Genomic DNA, 16649 nt, shown 5'->3' on the forward strand with positions numbered 1-16649 from the left:
AGTCCAATACAGAGGGGTTTCTTATAAGCTGGTGTTCTCTTTTAAATATGATAAGCCAAGGTCCCACAAGCCTGCTTTGGTGGGCAGAAAATATTCCATGGCTTTTTTTTTGGAAGAAGTGTAACAAGGACTTCTCTTGTGTTTTGGCCAACATCCAATTCTCAACCTCTCTTTGGCCTCCTTGTCTCGAGAGACAATGGGTAAGCGCCTGGAGGTGGTCAGTGGTTTGTGAAGCAGCGCCTGGAGTGGCTATAAAGACCAATTCTAGAGAGACAGACTCTTCCACAGGTGCTGCAGATAAAATTGGTTGTCAGGGCTGTTACACAGTTGGCTCTCTCCTTGTGCTGTCTTTTTTCCTGCCAACTGCTAAGTCTCTTCGACTCGCCACACTTTAGCCCCGCCTTTATGGTTGCCCGCCAGCTCTGGTGATCGCTGGCAACTGACTCCCACGACTTGTGATCAGTGTCACAGGACTTCATGTCGCGTTTGCAGACGTCTTTAAAGCGGAGCCATGGACGGCCAGTGGGTCTGATACCAGTGGTGAGCTCGCTGTACAATGTGTCCTTGGGGATCCTGCCAGCTTCCATGCGGCTCACATGGCCAAGCCATCTCAAGCGCCGCTGGCTTAGTAGGCTGTATATGCTGGGGATGTTGGCCGCCTCGAGGACTTCTATGTTGGAGATACGGTCCTGCCACCTGATGCCAAGTATTCTCTGGAGGCGGCGAAGATGGAATGAATTGAGACATCGCTCTTGGCTGACGTACGTTGTCCAGGCCTCGCTGCCGTAGAGCAAGGTACTGAGGACACAGGCTTGATGCACTTGGATTTTTGTGTTCTGTGTCAGTGCGCCATTTTCCCGCACTCTCTTGGCCAGTCTGGACATAGCAGTGCAAGCCTTTCCCATGCGCTTGTTGAATTCTGCATCGAGAGACAGGTTACTGGTGATAGTTGAGCCTAGGTTGGTGAACTCTTGAACCACTTCCAGAGTGTGGTCGCCGATATTTATGGATGGGGCATTTCTGACATCCTGTCCCATGATCGTTTTCTTGAGGCTGATGGTTAGGCCAAATTCGGTGCAGGCAGCCGCAATGCTGTCAATGAGTCTCTGCAGCCACTCTTCAGTGTGAGATGTTAATGCAGCATCGTCAGACAAAGAGAACTTCCCTGATGAGGACTTTCCGTACTTTGGTCTTCGCTCCAAGACAGGCAAGGTTGAACAACCTGCCACCTGATCTTGTGTGGAGGAAAATTCCTTCTTCTGAAGATTTGAACACATGTGAGAGCAGCAGGGAGAAGAAGGTCCCAAACAGTGTAGGTGCGAGAACACAGCCCTGTTTCACGCCACTCAGGATAGGAAAGGGGTCTGATGAGGCGCCGCTATGCTGAATTGTGCCTTTCATATTGTCATGGAATGAGGTGATGATACTTAGTAGCTTTGGTGGGCATCCAATCTTTTCTAGTAGTCTGAAGAGACCACGTCTGCTGACTAGGTCAAAGGCTTTGGTGCGATCAATGAAAGCAATGTGGAGGGGCATCTGTTGTTCGCAGCATTTCTCCTGTAGCTGGCGAAGGGAGAACAGCATGTCAATGGTGGATCTCTCTGCTCGAAAGCCACACTGTGCCTCAGGGTAGACGCGCTCAGCCAGCTTCTGGAGCCTGTTTAAAGCGACTCGAGCAAAGACTTCCCCACTATGCTGAGCAGGGAGATTCCACGGTAGTTGTTGCAGTCACCAGGGTCATCCTTGTTCTTATAGAGGGTGATGATATTGGCATCACTCATGTCCTGTGGTACTGCTCCCTCATCCCAGCACAGGCAAAGCAGTTCGTGCAGAGCTGAAAGTATAGCAGACTTGGCACTCTTGATGATTTCAGGGGTAATGCCGTCCTTCCCAGGGGCTTTTCCGCTGGCTAGAGAATCAATGGCATCACTGAGTTCCGATTTTGTTGGCTGTACGTCCAGCTCGTCCATGACTGGCAGAGACTGGGCTGCATTAAGGGCGGTCTCAGTGACAACATTTTCCCTGGAGTACAGTTCTAGGTAGTGTTCCACCCAGCGGTCCATTTGCTTGCGTTGGTCAGTGATCGTGTCCCTTGATTTAGTTTGAGGAGGGCAATCTTCTTGATGGTTGGTCCAAAAGCTCTCTTAATGCCATCATACATCCCTCTGATGTTTCCGGTGTCTGAGGCCAGCTGAATATGACTGCATAGGTGTTGCCAGTAGTCATTTGCGGAGCGCCTGGCTGTTCTTTGTGCAGCGCTTCTTGCTGCTTTAAGTGCTACGGATGTTAACTCGGTGGGGGCTTTCTTGTAGTTCAGCAGTGCAATGCGCTTAGCGGCTATGACAGATTCCAGCTCTTCAATGTGAGATTGAAACCAGTTTGCATTCCGCTTCACACGTTTGCCAGAGGTGGTCATTGCTGAATCATAGAGGGCGTCTCTGATGTGGGCCCACTTGGTCTCTGCATCCCCTGTGGGAGTGTTTTGAAGGGCTTTTTCAAGTGAATTTAGAAAATTACGTAACAGCTGTGGATGAGAAATTCTGCTAGTGTTGATGCGCGGGCGGCCCTTCTGCTTGGAGTGATGCAGCTTCTTTGGTTTGAGTCTAACCTTGCTGCACACCAGGGAGTGGTCGGTGTTGCAGTCCGCACTGTGGAAGCTGCGTGTGATTTGAATGCTGTTTAAAGAGGCTCGCCTTGTGACGATGAGGTCCAGCTGGTGCCAACATGATCTTGGGTGCCTCCAAGAAACCTGGTGACAGGATTTAGTGTGAAAGAGTGAGTTGGTGATGCAGGGGTTCTCAACCAAAACTACTGAAACAGATCATTCATCTCATTGCTGTTTGTGGGACTATGTTGTGCGTAATTTGTGTGTTATATTTCCTACTAAATAATAGTTGCAATACTTCAGAAAGTAATTTCTTGGCTGTAAAGTGCTTTGGCACTTGGTAAGGATCTGAACAGTGCTATAGAAATGCAAGTTCTTTATATGAAATCTATATGTAGATATCACATCATTTGATGATTCTAAGCCTTTGCACAGATCAGTAATTGGTGTTATACCGTGTTTACTTATAGTAAAGATTGTTCTTTTCTGTTTTTACTGCTGTATATTTCTATAAATGAAGCCAGTTTCCTATGTGTTAGCCTCATTGAAAATGAATAATATAGTGAGCAAAAGTTGCTCTGTTGCTTTCTAGTTATGTTGTTTCTAACATTGTAGCTGATGTCCAAAACCTTTCTATATTCTAGTAATGATCAAATCAGTTTTATTGTTGTTTCAGTTATTTAGATGACAGTTGCATAGTGAGTAATAACAGTTCTGAATGCTGTATATTAAAAATACATATTTTTGATAAAATTATTCGATTTAAACATGTCGCTGTTTAAACATGGGCGGCACAGTGGTGCAGTGGTTAGCACTGCAGCCTCACAGCTCCAGCGACCCGGGTTCAATCCTGGGTACTGCCTGTGTGGAGTTTGCAAGTTCTGCCTGTGTCTGCATGGGTTTCCTCCAGGTGCTCCGGTTTCCTCCCACATGCCAAAGACTTGCAGGTTGATAGGTAAATTGGCCATTAGCAATTGCCCCTAGTATAGGTAGGTGGTAGGGAAATATAGGGACAGGTGGGGATGTGGTAGGAATATGGGATTAGTGTAGGATTAGTATAAATGGTGGTTGATGGTCGGCACAGACTCGGTGGGCCGAAGGGCCTGTTTTAGTGCTGTATCTCTAATCTAATCTAATCTGTTGTCAGATCAGGCAATTAAAAAGAAACCATCTAAATCTCTCAAAAATGCGCAAATGCACTCTTTGTAGTAGGGTTTGAACTAAAGAATGTTTGAAATGCTCTCCTATCATCACATGGACACAGCTTTAAAGTTTTTCTAGTCAGAAAGTAACCTCTTTGAGCACGAATAAAAACCAGTTGAGTTGACGCCAGTCGGTTTCAAATCAGTGTGATTGAATAGCAATGGAATTTGTAAAAGGTTTATTTGTAGCCTGGTTGATTAAATCACTCGATTTTGGGGCTGTTCATCCTACCTTCTGTTTTCAAGATATTCGAGTGACTATTTTTACTCAATTCTTCTTAGATTGCAGTATGATTAATTTTCTAGATGGCGTTAAGGGCTTTCTATACAAGTAACCATGTCAAACCAGACCCAAGACCTGATCTGTGACTAGATGGAAAAGTCGTGGACATAACAGTCATCTGTGATGTTGACAAACCCCTATGATAAATAGTACTATACAGATGCATGCAGTTCTAAGCTGAGGCATCATCTCTTTCTTTGGATAAACTCAACATTGACACCTTGAGTACAATTGTCTGTCCCTTCATAAAGGCCTATTCATTGTGGGTGAGTTACATAGTTTATTTTTGTGCTGCTGGTACTCACACTAAAATTACAAAAACAGACCCAGTTTATATGGAAGAAATGAATTAAACACTATATTTAATTTGGCATTTCGTATTCAGTAAATGATAACCCATTCTGCAAAATCCTTAACGTGGTGTGTATACTTTCGAGCATCAGTAACAGTGCTACAGAAGAAGCTGACAAGAATTTACATTACCTTTTATACATTCGTCTTACAAATTTCAATTTAGTTGCTATTTAAAACCATGCTATTTCTGGCTTTGCAGTTTTGAAAGCCATCTGTTTGTATAAAAACCTGTTTCCTTTTTCTGGTGACTTGGGTATATACAACAATCTGTTCAATTAAATGGAAACAACATTTATATTTAAAGCTGTCCACAAAAGAATTCCTTTGCCGTGTAAATAATTTAATGGACTGACTTGTGTGCACTTATCTACTTTATGTGCAAAAGCTGCTTGCTGCTCAGAAAATGTACATTTTTAATTTGGTGAATGCAGCACCATTTAACTTGTTTCGTGATTGTTGGTCAAAAACAGCTGGGAATGGTATCCAGACATCGAGGTAAATTGTAAAGATCTCGGATCGTCTCGCTAATTAATTTGAGCTGTACGCAATTTCCATTCTGACCAAATAATGCTGGTATTTCCTAACAAAATAATGTGTCTCTATTTTATACACTAAATGATATAGAATTCATGCCCTTGGCTCCATATTATTCATAGTGCTGTTTAGGTAATTTTTTTTTTAGATTTGAATTGGTTTGTGTTAGATCTTTTTTGAGTGCCTCAGATTGTCTAGCATTTCCATGTCCTGGATATGTCATGTGATTACTTGAGTTTTGTATTTAAAGGCAAAATCCAAGCTATCCGAGCTACAAGAATCTGAGGAAAACCTCAACAGTCAGCTGAGTTGGCGGAGTCATCTGCAACCTGCCCTTGTCAATGGTAGTGCTGAGCACCATGAACTCAACAACAGTGTCAATGAGTCTACTGACCCCAAGGAAAATATGGACAGGCAAAGCCCATTGGAGAAGGAAGAGATTATCACTGAGGCTGTGGTAAGACATTGCAAATACTACTGATATCAAATATTTATAGTCATTTTTGATTGGATGTAAAATTTGTGTTTGTCAATTTGGCATCTGCTCTAAAGGTTACCATAGCATATCTTGAAAATGTTACACGATAGAATTGGTGACCCTGATTTGGTATACCAAATACTTGAACTATAAGTTCAAGGATGTGAGTTTTGTCCTCAATTACCACATGTTGAGTTCAAGTTTTTAAGCCAAGTCATCAGGGGAAATATTAATTAGAGGCTGGATGCTTCATAACAAAGGGGATGGGAGGGAGAAATTGAGGGCTTAACCTGGATCTCTCTGAGGAGCCCTCTGGCTGCCATTTACCATCAGTTAAACTCAGTAAATGGCATTAGAGAGAGTTAGAGTCATAGAGAGATACAGCACTGAAACAGGCCCTTCGGCCCACCGAGTCTGTACCGACCAATAACTACCCACTTATACTAATCCTACATTTAATCCTATATTCCCTACCACATCCCCACCTTCCCTCAATTCTCCTACCACCTACTTACACTTGGGGCAATTTACAATGGCCAATTTACCTATCAATCTGCAAGTCTTTGGCTGTGAGAGGAAACCGGAGTACCCGACGGAAACCCACGCGGTCATAGGGACAACTTGCAAACCCTGCACAGGCAGTACCTAGAACTGAACCCAGGTCGCTGGAGCTGTGAGGCTGCGGTGCTAACCATTGTGCTGCCCTTTAGGTGCACTTCACTAGATTATGCTGCTCTCTTTATCAAGGAGTTTACAACAGGCACCAAAAATGGGAGTGGAAAATTATTGCGATTACATTTTGAATGCGAGTGTGTGAGTACAAGCAACAGGCCTATGTGATGTACTCCTGTTATACAAAGTAATGCTGGGGTGGGGTGGTCAGTTTGATTAATTTGTCTTGCTTGCTTGACAGCAGAGACAGCATTAGGGTCCAGCATCAAAACCCTGCACAAATTAGGACATTTTGTTATTGTAGGAACTGGAGCAGTGTTTCCAATTTTCCAACATCAAATACAAGACTGAAAAACAAAAATTTCACAAGGCATGTCCAAAAGAGAAACTGGTCATAATAATGTCCTTGTCCCAACTCCCTGTCTCCTTCCAACAAAGTGCAATCACCTTTACTGTCTATCAGCCTGTAGTGGCAGCTGGGGATGGGGAAAAGATCCATTGACATTTTTTTACGTTGGCTGCTCAAGCATCCAATCCATTCCAGTATGCACTAACTCACCCTGATAGACAGGTGCTGTGGCCAATCACAATTCAGGGACAGTGTTGTAACTTTACAGAAAAGATGTGAGCATCAGTTAGAGGAAAGGAAGTACTAAGAGGGGAATCGCCAAGACGTGGGGTCTGGGATGGGCTTGCAGGATCTATGTCGAAGGCTGTGCAGGTATTTTACTGAAACTAATAGGATTAGATTAGATTAGAGATACAGCACTGAAACAGGCCCTTCGGCCCACCGAGTCTGTGCCGAACATCAACCACCCATTTTATACTAATCCTACACTAATCCCATATTCCCAACAAACATCCCCACCTGTCCCTATATTTCCCTACCACCTACCTATACTAGTGACAATTTATAATGGCCAATTTACCTATCAACCTGCAAGTCTTTTGGCTTGTGGGAGGAAACCGGAGCACCCGGAGAAAACCCACGCAGACACAGGGAGAACTTGCAAACTCCACACAGGCAGTACCCGGAATCGAACCCGGGTCCCTGGAGCTGTGAGGCTGCGGTGCTAACCACTGCGCCACTGTGCCGCCTGAGGCCTGGAGGCCCCAGCTGCCTGGAGGTTTCCTGCACAGATGCAGGACTCTGCTCAGGCATCATGGCTCACTGGCAGAGGCACCGAGGAGCCAATGTTCTTGCTCAGAGTGCCCTGAGGGGAGATCCCAGCTGTAGAGGTCAGACTCTTCCCGCTCCCGCGCCCCCCCCCCCCCCCCCCCCCGCCCCCACCAAGGCTCACTTGAACCTCCCTGCTCACCAGAGACGAGGAGCTGGAGAAGCCTCCGGGAGCTTCTTCCTTCTCTCGCTTTATCGCTGCTGCATTGAGCTCATGGCCAAGGTGATGGTGAGCAGATCTGCTTAGATTTGTGGGATCTGGCTCTCCATGAGGGTCACCAGCCTCTCAGTGGAGGAAGCTATGGCTCACGTGCCTGAGACATGACAGTACTTATGGCATGGATGGACTCCTCCATCATCCCCTCATGGCTGCACATGGCCTCTGGCATCTCCACCAGCTGTTTCCCTGTGTTGTTTACGCTAGTCTCTTAATCAGCCTGTGGCTCAGCATGGGCCTGGCCGCCCACAGTCCTCTGACAGTCAGAGGCTGTCTCAGCCCCAGCCAACTGCTTGGGCGCGTGTGCAGTGCTCTTAGCAGCTTGTGACCCTGAGTCTAAATCTGAGCGCAAACCCATTGAGGTGAAAATATCTGCGCTGGTGGAAGGTGCAGGAGAGTCATGTGATGATGCATCCTCTGGCTGCTCATCAGAGATTGATGGCTATCCCCCTTTGGAATGAGTTTTCTGTGGATGCCAACCTGCATGAGAAAACACAAACGTGTGGGTTAGGCAGTACAGATCTGGTCATATTTTCCATGCGTGATGTGGATCTCCAGAAGTGTTGGATCTCGATTGAAGAGAATCCTCACTCTCTTGCGTGAAGGCTCCAGTCTCACCATCCGTGATTGAGCGTTCACTCTCGGTCCCCGCCAACTCCAGTGCTTTACTCTCAGCTGTTGACAGAGGCCGTACCTCAGCAATACCTCCGCCAGTCCGTGAGGTATTGTTATGGAACACTTATCCTGCAAGTAGAAAGAGGGAGATAGTCATATTTCACAGGAAGAGCTACAGGACGCGTGTGCTAATGCCAGCCCCTCGTCCTCTGCGGGGCTTTCCTACGTGGCTGCTCTCCAAATCACTCTCAGGGGAGGTAATGGGGGTGCTCTGAAAGAAGGTGGCCGAGATGCCGCCTTGCGTCTGGCAGCATGTGTTGATGCCTAACTCCCTTTGCCAGCACCTTTGTGCTGCTTCTCTTCCCATGCCGTGCAGCCTCCCAAGTAGTCACATGCAGTCTGCAAAAAAGAGAATGGTGTGGAGCACTCACCTTGGCAGATGACCGAGGTCATTGACTCTCTTCCTGCACTGGACCCATGTTCGGGAAGTGACCCCACGGTCGCTTACCTTCTCTGCGATCTCCATCCAGGCTTGCTTGGTCTGGCGGGAGGAATTTTTCTTGCCATCCCTGGGGAAGAGGACTTCTTGCCTATCCCTTGCAGCCTGGAGGAGAATCTCAACAGAGGCGTTGTTAAACCTTGAGATCACCCAGTGTCTTGACTGAGCCATCCTGCAGTTTCCTTGACAGAAAGGTGGGGTGTCCAGGAGTCGCTGCTGCACCATTCTTAGCAGCAAGGAACGAAGGACTCAAAGGCAGCAATGAAAGCAGGCCGGCATAGCTTTAAATATGGCGCCAGCACCTGCTTTGGAGTCATCTGACGCTGCATCCAGTGCCTCAAATCCCGCCCCCGTCGCGTAATTGGCCGGGCCCCGTGCCTCCTTTATTATAATTGGTTGACCGCAACGTGATTATGGTGGGCAGGCCACGCTCGTGCCGAGCAGCGATGGCGCCCACTTCGGGTCTGCCGCCAAAAGCCTCGACGTGAACATTTAACGTAACTCCACTGCTTTTCAATTCTATTTCGCTAGGAGTTAACCCCAGCACTTAGTTTGCATTTTCCACAACCTTATTAATCTGTATTAGTTTTAAAATGTTATATTAATTTTGGAAATGCACCTTGGTACTGCCAGAAAGTACTTAAGGTGGTGTTACTAAATATTAGTATGACCGACACTTCAATGCAATTGAATGTATGTGAAGCACTTTTGAGGCGTTTCTGTCAGACTTAATGGGGCATCATAGAAATACACAGTCGTTGTCTTTTTTTTCTGTTAAATTTATAATTCAGGAAACCAGTACTGTGATAGATTTTCATTTTTATTTTTATAATGAGTTGTTTGTGTTTTGTCTGTTTTTATTTATTATTCTCTCTCCTTCTGGGTAATAGCTGGAAATTACTTTTGGTGATGAACTCTTAACAGATTCATATCTTTATTTTAATGGGAAATGAAACCGTTTATTTTAATTGATAAACTCTTCCAGTTTTCAACAATATATTTGTAAAAATATTGTTGTTCTAGGTCAGCAGTAGTATTGATGAACATATCCCAAACAGTGTACAACCAAGTCTTGCTGAAAAGGTAGGTTTCATTATTTGCATTTTTCTCGCATAAAGCTGTACTGTTGTTTGAACGAAATAAAATCAAGAGGTCTAGCTGGTAGGATCAGATGGAGCTGGCCCTCTCCATGCTCGATTCCTGCAATGAATAGAAGGTGCACTTCTGAATAGCAGTGTTGGTTTTGTCTGTAAATGCCCCTTCCTTTTTCCCCACTCAGGCCCACACATGCATTTGAAATATTCTGTTGCTGCGAAGTGCTCCATCTTATGGTTGTACTAAGATTAACACAGCTTGTTGCCTGAGGTTGGTTACATTTGAAAGTGATGGATGGTGGAGATTCAAACCAGAATCTTAATTGTCAATCTTATACTGCAATGCACTGAATAGATTTTTAATTGACAGCAAATGCATTGAAAGGTCATTGTCTTTTATACTTAGATGAAATATTACAAAGACTGCATTTGTTGACAACGCTATCGGTAGGTGGCGCTGTTTTGGCACATGCGCAAATACAGCATGTGCCGCTAAAACGTCACAGCTTGCTACTGTATCAGCTGCCAGGACTAAAGATGGCGCTGGTCAAAGAATCACATAGAGGCAACTTAAACACGTGGCAGCATACAATGGCCGGAGTGAGAGAGTGGAGCGGGCCGGGGAGAGCAGCGCGGGGGGCGGGGAGACCAGCAGCGGCGGCGATGAGGGGTGGGGGGGGGAGCGAGAGCTGAGGGGGAGGGGCAAGAGAGCTGAGCTGGGGACGGGGGGAGGGGGAAAGAGAGCTGAGGGGGGGGGGGGAAGAGAGCTGAGGGGGGGGAAAGAGAGCTGAGGGGGAAGAGGGGGGGAAAAGAGAGCTGATGGGGAAGGGGGGGGAAAGAGAGCTGAGGGGGAAGGGGGGGAAAGAGAGCTGAGGGGGAAGGGGGGGGGAAAGAGAGCTGAGGGGGAAGGGGGGGGGAAGAGAGCTGAGGGGGAAGGGGGGGAAGAGAGCTGAGGGGGAAGGGGGGGGAAAAGAGAGCTGAGGGGGAAGGGGGGGAAAGAGAGCTGAGGGGGAAGGGGGGGGAAAGAGAGCTGAGGGGGAAGGGGGGGAAAGAGAGCTGAGGGGGAAGGGGGGGGAAAGAGAGCTGAGGGGGAAGGGGGGGGAAAGAGAGCTGAGGGGGAAGGGGGGGGAAAGAGAGCTGAGGGGGAAGGGGGGGGAAAGAGCTGAGGGGGAAGGTGGGGGAAAGAGAGCTGAGGGGGAAGGGGGGGAAAGAGAGCTGAGGGGGAAGGGGGGAAAGAGAGCTGAGGGGGAAGGGGGGGGGAAAAGAGAGCTGAGGGGGAAGGGGGGGGGAAAAGAGAGCTGAGGGGGAAGGGGGGGGGAAAAGAGAGCTGAGGGGGAAGGGGGGGAAAGAGAGCTGAGGGGGAAGGGGGGGGAAAGAGAGCTGAGGGGGAAGGGGGGGGAAAGAGAGCTGAGGGGGAAGGGGGGAAAGAGAGCTGAGGGGGAAGGGGGGGGAAAGAGAGCTGAGGGGGAAGGGGGGGGAAAGAGAGCTGAGGGGGAAGGGGGGGGAAAGAGAGCTGAGGGGGAAGGGGGGGGGAAAGAGCTGAGGGGGAAGGTGGGGGAAAGAGAGCTGAGGGGGAAGGGGGGGAAAGAGAGCTGAGGGGGAAGGGGGGAAAGAGAGCTGAGGGGGAAGGGGGGAAAGAGAGCTGAGGGGGAAGGGGGGGAAAGAGAGCTGAGGGGGAAGGGGGGGGGAAAGAGAGCTGAGGGGGAAGGGGGGGGAAAGAGAGCTGAGGGGGAGGGGGGGGAAAGAGAGCTGAGGGGGAAGGGGGGGAAAGAGAGCTGAGGGGGAGGGGGGGGAAAAGAGAGCTGAGGGGGAGGGGGGTGGAGAAAGAGAGCTGAGGGGGAGGGGGGGTGGAGAAAGAGAGCTGAGGGGGAGGGGGGGTGGAGAAAGAGAGCTGAGGGGGAGGGGGGGTGGAGAAAGAGAGCTGAGAAGGGACGGGGAGGGGGGTGGAGAAAGAGAGCTGAGGGGGACGAGGAGGGGGTGGAGAAAGAGAGCTGGGGAGGGGGGGGTGGAGAGAGAGCTGGGGAGGGGGGGTGGAGAAAGAGCTGGGGAGGGGGGGTGGAGAAAGAGCTGGGGAGGGGGGGTGGAGAAAGAGCTGGGGAGGGGGGGTGGAGAAAGAGAGCTGAGGGGGAGGGGGGAAACGAGAGCTGAGGGGGAGGGGGGGTGGAGAAAGAGAGCTGAGGGGGGGGTGGAGAAAGAGAGCTGAGGGGGGGTGGAGAAAGAGAGCTGAAGGGGACGGGGAGGGGGGTGGAGTAAAAGAGCTGAGGGGGACGGGGAGGGGGTGGAGAAAGAGAGCTGGGGAGGGGGGGTGGAGAAAGAGAGCTGGGGAGGGGGGGTGGAGAAAGAGAGCTGGGGAGGGGGGGTGGAGAAAGAGAGCTGAGGGGGAGGGGGGGTGGAGAAAGAGAGCTGAGGGGGAGGGGGGTTGGAGAAAGGGAGGGGGAGGGTGGAGAAAGAAAGGGGGAGGGTGGAGAAAGAAAGGGGAGGGGGAGGGGGAAAGAGAGCTGAGGGGAAGGGGGGTGGAGAAAGAGAGGAGGGGGGTGGTGAAAGAGAGCTGAGGGGGGGTGGAGAAAGAGAGCTGAGGGGGAGGGGGGGTGGAGAAAGAGAGCTGAGGGGGAGGGGGGGTGGAGAAAGAGAGCTGAGGGGGAGGGGGGGTGGAGAAAGAGAGCTGAGGGGGAGGGGGGGGTGGAGAAAGAGAGCTGAGGGGGAGGGGGGGGTGGAGAAAGAGAGCTGAGGGGGAGGGGGGGTGGAGAAAGAGAGCTGAGGGGGAGGGGGGGTGGAGAAAGAGAGCTGAGGGGGAGGGGGGGTGGAGAAAGAGAGCTGCGGTGGAGGGGGGAGAAAGGGAGCTGAGGGGGAGCGGGAGGGGGGGAGAAAGAGAACTGAGGGGGGGTGGAGAAAGAGAGCTGAAGGGGAGGGGGAAGAAAGAGAACTGAGGGGGAGGGGGAGTGGGGGGGAGAAAGAGAGCAGGGGGGGAGTGGGGGGGAGAAAGAGAGCAGGGGGGGAGTGGGGGGGAGAAAGAGAGCAGGGGGGGAGTGGGGGGAGAAAGAGAGCAGAGGGGGGAGTGGGGGGGAGAAAGAGAGCAGAGGGGGGAGTGGGGGGGAGAAAGAGAGCAGAGGGGGGAGTGGGGGGGAGAAAGAGAGCAGAAGGGGGAGTGGGGGGGAGAAAGAGAGCAGAAGGGGGAGTGGGGGGGAGAAAGAGAGCAGAGGGGGGAGTGGGGGGGAGAAAGAGAGCAGAGGGGGGAGTGGGGGGGAGAAAGAGAGCAGAGGGGGGAGTGGGGGGGAGAAAGAGAGCAGAGGGGGTGGGGGGGAGAAAGAGAGCAGAGGGGGAGTGGGGGGGAGAAAGAGAGCAGAGGGGGAGTGGGGGGGAGAAAGAGAGCAGAGGGGGAGTGGGGTGGAGAAAGAGAGCAGAGGGGGAGTGGGGTGGAGAAAGAGAGCAGAGGGGGAGTGGGGGGGAGAAAGAGAGCAGAGGGGGAGTGGGGAGGAGAAAGAGAGCAGAGGGGGAGTGGGGAGGAGAAAGAGAGCTGAGGGGGAGTGGGGAGGAGAAAGAGAGCTGAGGGGGAGTGGGGAGGAGAAAGAGAGCTGAGGGGGAGTGGGGGGGGGAAGAGAGCTGAGGGGGAGTGGGGGGGGTGAAGAGAGCTAAGGGGGAGGGGGAGTGGGGGGGGGGAAGAGAGCTGAGGGGGAGGGGGAGTGGGGGGGGGGAAGAGAGCTGAGGGGGAGGGGGAGTGGGGGGGGGAAGAGAGCTGAGGGGGAGGGGGAGTGGGGGGGGGGAAGAGAGCTGAGGTGGTGGGGGGAATGAGATCTGAGGGGGAGGGGGAGTGGGGTGGGAGAAAGAGAGCTGAGGGGGAGGGGTGGGAGAAAGAGAGCTGATGGGGAGGGGGGGAGGGGAGGGGGATAGAGAGCTGAGGGGGAGGTGGGGGGAAAGAGAGCTGAGGGGGAGGGGGGGGTGGAGAGAGAGCTGAGGGGGACGGGGAGGGGGGGTGGAGAGAGAGCTGAGGGGGACGGGGAGTGGGGGTGGAGAGAGAGCTGAGGGGAGGGGGAGGGGAGGTGGAGAAAGAGAGCTGAGGGGGAGGGGGGTTGGAGAAAGAGAGCTGGGGGAAAGAGAGCTGAGGGGGAGGGGGAAAGAGAGCTGAGGGGGAGGGGGAAAGAGAGCTGAGGGGGAGGGGGAAAGAGAGCTGAGGGGGAGGGGGAGGGGGAAAGAGAGCTGAGGGGGGGGTGGAAAAAGAGAGCTGAGGGGGAGGGGGGTTGGAGAAAGAGAGCGAGGGGGAGGGTGGAGAAAGAAAGGGGAGGGGGAGGGGGAAAGAGAGCTGAGGGGAAGGGGGGTGGAGAAAGAGAGCTGAGGGGGGTGGAGAAAGAGAGCTGAGGGGTGAGGGGGGTGGAGAAAGAGAGCTGAGGGGGTGGAGAAAGAGAGCTGAGGGAGAGGGGGAGAGGGGTGGAGAAAGAGAGCTGAGGGGGAGGGGGGGGGTGGAGAAAGAGAGCTGAGGGGGAGGGGGGGTGGAGAAAGAGAGCTGAGGGGGAGGGGGGGTGGAGAAAGAGAGCTGAGGGGGAGGGGGGGTGGAGAAAGAGAGCTGAGGGGGAGGGGGGGGTGGAGAAAGAGAGCTGAGGGGGAGGGGGGGTGGAGAAAGAGAGCTGAGGGGGAGGGGGGGTGGAGAAAGAGAGCTGAGCGGGAGCGGGAGGGGGGGGAGAAAGAGAACTGAGGGGGAGGGGGGGTGGAGAAAGAGAGCTGCGGTGGAGGGGGGAGAAAGGTAGCTGAGGGGGAGCGGGAGGGGGGGGAGAAAGAGAACTGAAGGGGGGGGGTGGAGAAAGAGAGCTGAGGGGGAGGGGGATGAAAGAGAACTGAGGGGGAGGGGGAGTGGGGGGGGGGAGAAAGAGAGCAGAGGGGGGAGTGGGGGGGAGAAAGAGAGCAGAGGGGGGAGTGGGGGGGGAGAAAGAGAGCAGAGGGGGGAGTGGGGGGGAGAAAGAGAGCAGAGGGGGGAGTGGGGGGGAGAAAGAGAGCAGAGGGGGGAGTGGGGGGGAGAAAGAGAGCAGAGGGGGGAGTGGGGGGGAGAAAGAGAGCAGAGGGGGGAGTGGGGGGGGAGAAAGAGAGCAGAGGGGGAGTGGGGGGGAGAAAGAGAGCTGAGGGGGAGTGGGGGGGGGGAGAAAGAGAGCTGAGGGGGAGTGGGGGGGGGAAGAGAGCTGAGGGGGAGTGGGGGGGGGAAAGAGAGCTGAGGGGGAGTGGGGGGGGGGAAAAGAGAGCTGAGGGGGAGTGGGGGGGGGGAAAAGAGAGCTGAGGGGGAGTGGGGGGGGGAAAGAGAGCTGAGGGGGAGTGGGGGGGGGAAAGAGAGCTGAGGGGGAGTGGGGGGGGGAAAGAGAGCTGAGGGGGAAGGGGGGGGAGAAAGAGAGCTGAGGGGGAGTGGGGGGGAGAAAGAGAGCAGAGGGGGAGTGGGGGGGAGAAAGAGAGCAGAGGGGGAGTGGGGGGGAGAAAGAGAGCAGAGGGGGAGTGGGGGGGAGAAAGAGAGCAGAGGGGGAGTGGGGGGGAGAAAGAGAGCTGAGGGGGAGTGGGGGGGGGGAAGAGAGCTGAGGGGGAGGGTGAGTGGGGGGGGAAAGAGAGCTGAGGGGGAGGGGGAGTGGGGGGGAAAGAGAGCTGAGGGGGAGGGGGAATGGGGGGAGAAAGAGATCTGAGGGGGAGGGGGCGTGGGGGGGAAAGAGATCTGAGGGGGAGGGGGAGTGGGGTGGGAGAAAGAGAGCTGAGGGGGAGGGGTGGGAGAAAGAGAGCTGAGGGGGAGGGGGGAGGGGAGGCGGAAAGAGAGCTGAGGGGGAGGTGGGGGGAAAGAGAGCTGAGGGGGAGGGGGGAGAAAGAGAGCTGAGGGGGAGGGGGGAGAAAGAGAGCTGAGGGGGAGGGGGGGTGGAGAGAGAGCTGAGGGGGAGGGGGGGTGGAGAGAGAGCTGAGGGGGACGGGGAGGGGAGGTGGAGAAAGAGAGCTGAGGGGGAGGGGGAGGGGGGTTGGAGAAAGAGAGCTGGGGGAAAGAGAGCTGGGGGAAAGAGAGCTGGGGGAAAGAGAGCTGGGGGAAAGAGAGCTGAGGGGAGGGGGAAAGAGAGCTGAGGGGGAGGGGGGTGGAGAAAGAGAGCTGAGGGGGAGGGGGAGGGGGGTGGAGAAAGAGAGCTGAGGGGGAGGGGGGGAGAAAGAGAGCTGACGGGGAGGGGGGGGGAGAAAGAGAGCTGACGGGGAGGGGGAAGGGGGGGAGAAAGAGAGCTGAGGGGGAGGGGGAAGGGGGGGAGAAAGAGAGCTGAGGGGGAGGGGGAAGGGGGGGAGAAAGAGAGCTGAGGGGGAGGGGGAAGGGGGGGAGAAAGAGAGCTGAGGGGGAAGGGGGGGGAAGAAAGAGAGCGGAGGGGGAGGGAGTGGGGAGAAAGAGAGCTGAGGGGGAGGGAGTGGGGAGAAAGAGAGCTGAGGGGGGCAGAGAGAGCTGAGGGGGGGGAGAGAGAGAGCTGAGGGGGAGGGGGAGTGGGGGGGGGGAGAAAGAGAACTGAGGGGGGGGAGAAAGAGAGCTGAGGGGGAGGGGGGTTGGAAAAGAGAGCTGAGGGGGGGGGTTAAAGAGAGCTGAGGGGGAGGGGGGTCGAGAGCTGAGGAGGGGGGTGGAGAGAGCTAAGGGGGGTGGGGGGGAGAAAGAGAGCAGAGGGGGGAGTGGGGGGGAGAAAGAGAGCAGAGGGGGGAGTGGGGGGGAGAAAGAGAGCAGAGGGGGGAGTGGGGGGGAGAAAGAGAGCAGAGGGGGGAGTGGGGGGGAGAAAGAGAGCAGAGGGGGGAGTGGGGGGGGGAGAAAGAGAGCAGAGGGGGGAGTGGGGGGGGGAGAAAGAGAGCTGAGGGGGAGTGGGGGGGGAGAAAGAGAGCTGAGGGGGAGTGGGGGGGGGGAAAGAGAGCTGAGGGGGAGTGGGGGGGGGGAAAGAGAGCTGAG

At 53.4% G+C, this 16649-nt stretch overlaps 1 protein-coding gene across 3 annotated transcripts in view; it reads left to right on the top strand.

The window, feature by feature from the left end:
* Positions 1 to 16649, top strand: part of eps15 (epidermal growth factor receptor pathway substrate 15) — a 217462-nt gene that overhangs the window by 156114 nt on the left and 44699 nt on the right. For all 3 annotated transcript variants that reach the window (XM_068037147.1, XM_068037148.1, XM_068037145.1), the window contains exons 16-17: positions 5229 to 5435; positions 9660 to 9719. In XM_068037147.1, coding sequence (XP_067893248.1) covers positions 5229 to 5435; positions 9660 to 9719 — 267 coding nt within the window. The remainder of the gene's footprint in view (positions 1 to 5228; positions 5436 to 9659; positions 9720 to 16649) is intronic.

The sequence above is a fragment of the Heterodontus francisci genome, chromosome 8 (genome assembly GCF_036365525.1).
Source record: "Heterodontus francisci isolate sHetFra1 chromosome 8, sHetFra1.hap1, whole genome shotgun sequence".
Taxonomy (NCBI): domain Eukaryota; kingdom Metazoa; phylum Chordata; class Chondrichthyes; order Heterodontiformes; family Heterodontidae; genus Heterodontus; species Heterodontus francisci.